The sequence below is a fragment of the Sinohyriopsis cumingii genome, chromosome 12 (assembly GCF_028554795.1).
Source record: "Sinohyriopsis cumingii isolate HCF-2022 chromosome 12, ASM2855479v2, whole genome shotgun sequence".
Taxonomy (NCBI): domain Eukaryota; kingdom Metazoa; phylum Mollusca; class Bivalvia; order Unionida; family Unionidae; genus Sinohyriopsis; species Sinohyriopsis cumingii.
The window spans coordinates 35237691-35247879 of record NC_142972.1 but is presented as its reverse complement, the minus strand read 5'-3'; the positions used below and the strand labels follow the sequence as shown (position 1 = coordinate 35247879).

General features: G+C 36.2%; 1 protein-coding gene across 1 annotated transcript in view; it reads left to right on the top strand.

The window, feature by feature from the left end:
• The first annotated feature begins 313 nt into the window (after window positions 1-313).
• Window positions 314-10189, top strand: part of LOC149786243 (uncharacterized) — a 36379-nt gene continuing 26503 nt past the window's right edge. Inside the window, exon 1 of the mRNA XM_089976621.1 lies at window positions 314-457. Within this exon, the coding sequence (XP_089832747.1) occupies window positions 395-457 (63 nt within the window). The 5' untranslated portion in view covers window positions 314-394. The remainder of the gene's footprint in view (window positions 458-10189) is intronic.

Genomic DNA, 10189 nt, shown 5'->3' with positions numbered 1-10189 from the left:
ACTATAGCTGTTTCTGTGACGCTATCGGGAAAGGGAGATAACTGATACATTTAAGTCCATTACAAAGAGATTTTGTGCTATTCCAAATGTCAAGACAAGGCAAGAAAGAATTCCACCGAATGACAAGAGAGAATTGTTCCTACCTGACGAAAAAGCGTCTGTTTAGTTAACGGCCTGCCCAGACTGTATTTGAAAGAGTATTTTCAGATATAACACAGTGATGAAAGCTGAAGCGAGCCGGGTGACCCAGGTTAGCGTCTATTACGTCATAAGCAGTGTGACGCGATAATGTTTTACCTGGCGACGAGCCAATCAAAACTGTTTTTTTTTTTTTTTAACGTCATTTAACGAAAGCTAAGAGTGGCATTATATAAAGTATTAAAAATCTACTGCGATGATGTGCAACCAAAAATTCAGCAACTTGGAAAATATCGTGAAACATTTAATACAACAAAGGGTAAGTAAAATCAGAAGCAACTTTATGAGTCTGTATTGCATCCTTTAATGATCGAAAACAATTTGAAAATAGCTTTATGATGACGTCAGCTCAAAGTGTGACGTAATCAGAACGTCCTAACTACAATAGCGACGACCGGTGAAAAGGTATGTGTACATCAGTATATGATTGGTAGCTTATATTTTGTTTTTTAAACAAAATTTTAAAAAGACCTAATTTCAAGTGGAAGAAAAATGGTAAAATACTTTTGAACCAATAACTGACCGATCAGATTTGTTGTCGGCGGAGTTTATTGTAAAGTTCACAGGCCTTTCAGAACCAATTATTTCAACAACGATTATTAATTTTTTTCAATTTTGTTTGGTGGAATTGGATACACATACCTTTAAATGGCAATTATTCACTTTATTTATATACTCGTACGACCATGATCCTTTTGAAAGTTCATTAGTTACACACGAATCCCCACCCCCACTCCGAGAAGTACATAAGGCAAAATCAATGTTCAATTATATGGCCATTTTTGGACTAGATCAATCTAACGGTTTGATCCAGTAAAAAGCTTATTGAATGTCGCGCGCTGTGATGTTACCATGATTGCAGCGCTTGTTGATAATATCTGTACTACCCTTTTGTTTGTTTTGATATGCTTGATGTTTAGTATATGGCTACCATTGTAAACTTAAACACTAAAACAGCGATCAGTAAATTTCGTCTAGAAGATTCTTGATGACATTTAAGGTGCAGAGCTTTCAACAGTCAGGATTGAATATCCTTTAGTTAAACTTTTTGTTTTATTAAGTTTTAGTCAACAATTACGATTTCATTTAATTTGAAGGGGAAAAAAATGCGCATACATGACCACATTGACATACACTATTGGTGCGGACCCGATAGCAGTTTCGTGTCAACATTAAGCTTTGTATAGAACAGAAATCTCGATATAAACCAGTACCGGACTTGTTCATGATAACTTGATTTAATTTAAGATATATTTGTCAAATACGTAATTATATTTATCCGCGAAGTAAAAACATGTAGATGTTAAGTTTGGTGCTTCTATGGCATTAGACTGGGGTTTTTTTTATTATTAGTAATTCACTTAATTACAAAATTAACAAAATTGATTGATCGAAATAAATGCATCGATATTGATTGATTGCCGTTGTAAACATTGGTAGAGAACATCAAACGTAACTATTTTCATTCGCGAAGTAAAAATGCGTAGATGCTAAGTTTCAGTAGCACAAAAAGGAAAAAAAAATTCTCTCACTTCAGAAATAGAAGATGCTCACTATTTTATTGGTGTGCCTTATGAACGAAATCTTTGCACACAAGAAAAACCCCCACAAAAACACCACCGATATTAAAATGTACGTCAGTGTGGTCAAATTAATTTTATTGAAATTAAATTAAATATTAATTGTTGTTTGAAAGCAGTTTAACCAAAGTCTATTCATTCCTGGTCACGAAATGCTGTGAAACTTAACTGTAATCAAGAAACGTCCAGACTAAAATTAGCGATCCCTATGGTCAGGAATTGAACTGGGTCGAGAGAAGAACAAGTCTGGTCTAATCGTCACAATATAGGGTAGTACAAATTTTGTTGCAACACGCGCTGGATTCATTGTGACATCACAGCGCGCGATATTCAATCATGTTTGTTTTGGATCACGCCTTTAGGTTCACCTCATCCAAAAATGTCCACGCAATTTAACATTGACTTTGCCGTATGCACTTCCGGCTACTTGCAAATAATGACCTGCCAAAGAAATATGAATGTATGAGGATCCAAATCAAGTCAATAATCTCCATTTAAAGGTATGTGTAATCAAATTCTAAAAAACGACACCCGTTACTGAAATAGTCGGTACTGAACGCATACATGACCTGTATCAATTTTACTGTAGTTAAGATCGAGCGGATTGGAGATAAGATCTGAAGTTATTAAAAAGCAGTGGCAGGTAAATAAACGATAACATGACATGCCTTGCTATTTTTTTATATATCTTTTGCAAAGGACAATACCCACTCTATTACATACTAATTCCTCTTGCTAAGGTTCAGATCTCTATGATTTTGATAGATTTTGTTATGTTCTCAACCGTGACATAAGCAATGGGCGTAAATCCCAGTGCCAAAAAATAAAATTAAAAAAAATACAATGTTTCATCGTTTGATCAGCATCAGATAAGTTTGAATTTATGACGTGACTAAAATAGGTATCGTCATAATGAATAATTTTTCCGTGTATAAATATGTTTGGAGCATGCAGTAATTTGAAAGGTGTTTAAGAAACTATAGATACCGCTTTTTGTATTTTATTTTCAGTTGCAAAACCTATACAAATCAGTTAACAGCTTCATATGGTCTAAAATTCAAAGACTTAACAGTCACATATCATCGGCAAATTTAAAGTTGCTGAGACAAAAACACTGAAATAACGACAGTACAACTTGGCGCTACTTAATCCATGGATTCTTTAATTTTTATGATCGCGTCAATGACAATCTGCAGGTAAAGAAACGACAAAATCCACACCAAATTAATGGAATTAGGACAAATCGGCCACACAATATACGGAAATAAAATAAAACGAGGCGCACAGACTACAAACCAAATTACACCGGTAGACTGTTATGATACTATGATGAGATGATAAGTATCCTAAGAAAACAAGAAAATGATCGACGAAAGAACACTTCGCTCTCTAACACCATTGATTACATGAAAAATTAATATCTTCAGATTTTGCACCTCTACAACACACACATACACACACACACACACTATATATATATATATATATATATATATATATATATATATATATATATATATATATATATACATACATACATACATACATAGAGAGGGAGAGAGATGAATGTTTGATAAGGATATTACTTAAAACCAAACTAGTTGTCCTTTTAAATGCAACTTTTGCATCTTTTAAATATTCAGATACTTCGGATAATCGTGGTTGAGGCGAAAGATATGTACTTATTTCATCATCAGTATTTTCGATTCTTCTTTTTAAGAGGGGAAGAAGTGTTACTTTTATAAACTTTCCGATGCAAAACGGTGGAAGAACATACGATTAAATAAAATCACGTAAAAACATATAAGTGTTTGGCATATTAAAAATTCTTGCCCAAAACATTTCCTCCCTCCCTATTAGCTATGGCACATCTAGTGGTGTACATTGGGACAGGTTTAATAAAACTTTAAAACAAAGCTCTTATCTGAGTCGTTACAAACACTGTTAAACAAGCCGGTCCTAGGATGTGAGGGGCCAAAAGCAGAAAACGATGAGCTCCCCCAAGCAAAAAAGTGCATTGTCTGAAAGCGCGCGGCCCTAAGGCGATTGCCTCGTTCGCCTTGCCCTAGGGCCGGGCCTGCTGTTAAGGAAAGGTTTAAAATGATTTTCCCCTCATCCTACTGATATTATTTATCATGGTAGATGTTTCCATAAATAAATTTAAAAAAAAAAAAACGTTTGGAAACAACTATGTAATAACGTTGTTTAATATATTTCCACAATTCATCTATCCATATTTTCTGATCAGCGAGCTTACTTCATTTGCATTAAAATAGTAACTCTATTAATCATATTTCATGTCATAAGCTGTTAAATTATGCACGTTGTCATCTATCGTCACGAATTCCCTACTACGGAAGTGGCACTGGGCCGAATTATTAGTAATTATACATGGATTCGATTTAAGGGGGTTCAGATTAATATATCACTTTACAGCAACGCAATAAGAGACCACAAACCTGTTTTAAAAAAACTCAAGGGTTTGGAGGTGATATGTTTTAGTCTTTTCTCAAAATGAGGTCAGACTAGTTAATGCATTGCGAAATGCAAAGTTCTTCTGAACATTATTGAAGACCAGGAAGCATATAAACATTAGCATTCGCTCTGTCTTGATGCGTACCTTGTCAGTCCTATCAGGGCACACTTGAACTCTGGCTCTAGTTCGACATATTTGGTTAGTGAGACACCCATGTCAAGATTTACCGTTCTCACGCTACATACGATATCAGTATCGTACGTAATAAGGTAATCATTCCAGCCAGGTATAACACAGTGACCAAGTCTTTACCTCTTCATTAAGCCGTTATTAATGTCCTGGTCCAGTGATATTGTATTGCACTAGCCTCCCGTGTGAATTTCACGACAAATAGGATCGTCTCATTTTCATGTACCGTACACTTAACCTTTGTACATCATTTCTTTAATGCCATTTTTAACCAATTGCTATGTTTCTGGTTTGCTTCTGCGCAACCAATAGTTTCCAAACAGGTTCAACCATTTAAAGAAGGCTTGCAGCAGTACTATACATTGACATGTGCCTGCCTTCTTAATACTCGATGAAATGTCTGAATATATTGCCACAACTCTGTCACTGATTTTTTCTTCTTCGAAGGACCCACTTCAACTTAAGATTATTTCATCACTGCTGAAGATGTTTCAGTTTTTCATCTGCATGCATAATGTGATGACGTATTTCCTGAAAGAGCCATTGAGGACCATGCTACTGGAAGCATACAGCACTCATTCCAGAATCAAATTAGCTTACTCCATCTACCGGTATTAAGCAAGAAACGATAATGACCTTCACATTTAATATGCTACTTTCCATGCTACAATAGGCTTCTAAATACTTTGAGAGCGATCTAGTAGTAAACATACAAATATGGAATTTATTTAACAGTGAGATATTTATGGAAATATTTTCATATTTTTGTTTTAAGGGTCTTTTATTTGATCTCGAACTTTGACCTTGACATTTGCATTAAAAATAGTAACTCTATTATTCATATTTCATGTCATAAGGTGTTAAATTATGCACGTTGTCATCTATCGTCACGAAATTCCCTACTACGGAAGTGGCACTGGGCCGAATTATTAGTAATTATACATGGATTCGATTTAAGGGGGTTTCGGATTAATATATCACTTTACAGCAACGCAATAAGAGACCACAAACCTGTTTTAAAATACTCAGCGGTTTGGAGGGGATATGTTTTAGTCTTTTCTCAAAATGAGGTCAGACTAGTTAATGTATTACGAAATGCAAAGTTCTTCTGAACATTATTGAAGACCAGGAAGCATATTAACTTTAGCATCAAGTCAGAAGACGATCAGACCCCACCATTGTTGAAATTACTAACGTACTACTTAAAGCTGAATGAGTAGACGGTGTAGATATAAAATCATCCAACCATCACTTACACGTGTAATTGCTGAGTGATGTACTATATATTTCGGATGTAAAATACAACCACACTCTTAGCCATTTATCGGCACATTATAGGCTATACACAGGCCCGCCCCTAGGATGTGCAAGGCGCAAGGCAGCAAGCGATGGGCGGTGCCCCAAGTAAAAAAAAAAAAATTGCATTGCGGAGTTGATTTCCTGAAAGCGCGGGGCCCAAGGCGGTTGCCTCGTTCGCCTTGCCCTTGGGCCGGGCCTGGCTATACATGATGGCCAGTATAGCTGGTGGAGGAAGAACCTGGGAAAATAAGCTACTGACAAGCTTTTTCACATACCACTTTAGCCGAGCCCGAGACTCAAATACACGCTGATAGAGGTAAAATGGCAGTGATCGGTCAAGGTGAACGCTTTAGACCACTCGGCCACCTGTGGCCGGTCATGCTCAGTAAGTTTATATATGGTTATCGGGTGGTGATCTTGAGTGTTTCCAAGTCATTATCCAGGACAAACCCTCGTGTCTGACGCAAAATGTTTACACTGATTATATTATTCATCCATTTGGAAAGCTTCATCTTTGAAGTTCGTGTGCTCACTTCTGTCGTGCATCTTGCAAGTAACGGTTCTTTCTGCCGAATGACTTGCAACAAAATAATGCATTTTTGGGCTCGCGTGATTGATTTTACAGTTATGCATTGTGATGCTTTTCGCGTATTTCTGTTTCAGTGCTGAATTTTCGTTGAATAAAGTATCACAATATGCATCGTTAGAAGTTTCTATTAAAAAAAAGTGTGATACTAGTGGGCGACGAAATTTATTCAGTAAAAAAACAAAAAAAAAAACAACAAAAAAATAAACACGATAAGCAATGTTTCACCCTGAACCTGTATTGCTTGTTTTATATTTTCAATATCCTTCAGTAAAACCGACATGACCACATCCACGTAATAATATGACGCAGACACCAACTTTTATGCATACAAAGCACATACAGTGAGAGAAAAGAAACGGGTTCAACATATCGTTCACGTTATTTTTGCATCTATCATGTCCTTACATTTTATCACGCACCACAGAATACATGGTCTGCTTCGTTGACTCGATTCCACTATTACTATTGGTATATACACAAAGTTCAGGTAAATGATTATATGACAGAGCGACGATCTTGTTTACTACAAGTTAAACAGTTTATTCACCCTGAATGAGAGGTTATCAAAGGGCTACTGACTTTGGTAATCATCCGCCCTGTTGATAGAGACCCTCGTCGTTCTAGTGATTTGTTTAAGCTCGCATTTCTTGCAAAAGAACAAATCACCTTGGCACAAATGAACACCAGAATTGGTTCCAGAGTTTATGCCGAGCTTGGATAAGATAAAAGTAGAGCTGAATGTATATGTATAATATGTCGATAGATATCTGAACATACAACATTACTACCAACCAATGCCCAATGCCCCAAAGGTACCCCGAATAAATGCTATAGATACAGACTCAAGTTGAAGCGGCTTCAGTTTTGTCCTTTGAAATCATAATTATTCATGACCTTTCCTTTCATTGTGCATTAGGATACAAATTCCAGATAAGTGGCCCCAACAAACATTTAATATATTTTTCTTCTTCATGATTTTTATCTCAGGTCATGGGCTTCGATGCTAACAAATGTCATAAAATCATAATATGTTGATATTTACGATGTTTTACGTATGAACTGTCTGTATGGACACACTTTCAATGAATATTAATTGATTATACTGCTTACTTGTTAGGAAGAAAAAGACGGCACAGGATTTAGTTCATGCCTTCAAAATTAAAACAATAAAAGAAACTACATACGTCATGGCGCTTGGTTTCACGCATGCTTTCAGATACAAAGAAAGGTTCATTGTGCTGACATCTGGAGGCGACGTGGAGGAGGGGTATAATATACATTTGAAATAACATGTAATCTACATTTTGAGCATGATTAAATACTCGTGCATAAAGTAAACACCACGAATGTAACCTTCAAACGATATATATATATATATATATATATATATATATATATATATATATATAGATATAGATATATATATATATATATATATATATATATATATATATATATATATATATATATATATATGCGTAAATTGTACAGTTTGACCCCAGCTGTAAGTTGTAATCAAGGCAGAAATAATCCAATATGTTGTCCTTTCAAATGTCACCTACCTTGTTTATGGAATGTTTCCCTCAATCGAAACTGGTTTGCCTCTCTTCAAAACAAACTCCTTGACTCGTCCACATGACAGTTCTGTTTTGAAAAAACGGTCGCATCACAGCAAATGAATGTTTGCAACTACTCGGACACGTTTAGCTATACTAAGTACAAAAAAATGACATTTGTACCGCCGAATCCTGATCACTTGCAATGTAATGTTTGTGTGCGTCATATTTCAGTCATAATGGACGATTACTACTAATATTAGTACCTCATACTCTACCTCGTAGACGGGGTACTAACAAGAGCCTATGTGTGTCAATGGAGCAAGTTGGGTTTGGTTCACACCCGGCGCTTGTTGAGCCTAATATCAACAATTTTGAACATGGTCCTTGCATATAATGAAAGAATTTTAGTAGTCCTCTTATTTAATAACGGCAGTATCGCAAATCATTGTAGAAATAGCTGTAAAGTCTCGTTTACCTTTCTTATCCGATATTAGATCAGATCGTAGTAAAATTATGGTGCAGTTTGAGTCTGAAATTTTGCGCATTAAAAGTAAATACAGTTTATCGGTAACTTTGAAATTCCAGCAAGAAGCCATTATTCGCCACTTGATTGACAAAAAGGATGTATTTGTCATGCTACCCACTGGATTTGGAAATTCATTGACTTTGCCTTTTCTCAACAAAAACTTGTTTCCGCACTTAACGCAAGTATCCATTCTCTGTCTTCGCGCGTTATGCCATTCAACAATTAATAACATTGCATAGAATATCCAAATATGGTCTGGCAAGCCTTATTTAGAAAAGGGGTCACGGTGAGTGTCTCGGGTTATCTGTCATGGCGGACACAGTGATGTTAGTGTAACAGTACCAATTTATTTTATCGTGTAAGGGCTTAATAAATTAAAAATAAGCCAAACTTCCTTCACAACATGTTTATACTTATGTAGTAGATTTCTACACTTGTTGTTTTTCTGACTATAGTGATAATAGTTTTGTTTGTTTTTTTTTTTTGTTGCTACATTACATGCTGTGATATGGGATCAGTTCGTAGCCTCAACCATAACAAATCAAGTTGAGGCTACTACATCGTAGCTAAATGGACGATCAGCAGGAGGACTTATCGACAGCCGCTCGCCTTTCAGCCAGAGATGACTGCATGCTCGACTTGTACATGCATCGGTTTCAGAACATTTCATGGTCAGCAACTAGTGCGATGAAGAGGAAGACTTTCAACACATTAATGTGTTTGATTTCAAGGCGACAGCAATGAATTTCAATTTTGTGCTGTAAGTGGCACGCTAATGTTGATCATCTTAGACAACATACAACTCGACACACACCTTCAAATCCAAGGTGACAAACATTACCAGGCCCATGTGCCTTTTGTTTGTGACTTTCCCTGATACTGCTGCTGATAAATATTTGGTACATTCGAAACAAACTCAATGCGCCACTAGACCCCTTTTAAAAGGGGCGAGCCAACACTGCACACATTATGTGGTCACACACTTCTATTTTGCAACAAATCCGAATTTTCTACAGGAGTTGGAATCATGAACTTTCCGCCTTCAGCTATAAATGCTTTTTTTATCAGCAGTGATAGGGTCAACGACAGTGCGTATCTTCTCTTTATTGTTATTGTCAATATTCGAAGCAGACGAAGACTAAGAATTGCCTAATAATTATAATTGCCTCTTTTGAGATAGGATAAGCAGGGGTAAACGATCCTCTCGTTCTGGTGATAGATGTACCTGGATTGAATCTGCAAAAAGGACCTTTGTTAGGGCCACCTTGCAGAAGCATTTAGTTACCCAAAACATCTTATAGTGAATCGCAAAGCTAGATGGCCGTCTGCTTGGAAAGCACACGAAGAAAAGTTAAATGTTTCTGTTGGACGATGACTCAAAAGCAAGGGTTAATTTCCAGTTTAAGTATCGATTCAACAGCTAAACTATTTCATTCATTTGTTTATTGGGAAAAGGATGAGAGTCCATAATTACTAAAGGTTGCCGCTCCATGATCACCAAAACATTCAGGCATCAAAGCGAGGCAGATACTGAATAACATAAGGATATCTCCAACTTCTTGGCCATCTTTGAGATGAACAGCGCCAGATCTTTGATTCTGACACAGAAATGTAGTTTACTGTGAAACTATACCTTGTTCAATACATTCTGATTGAATGTTATTGATGATATAATCTATTTGTGTTGCGTAGAACAGATTGTTGTAGGTCGCTAAATAGAGAATGGTTATTTGCCGAATTTTTTCACAAAAGCCTTCCACTGAGGTGAGGCAT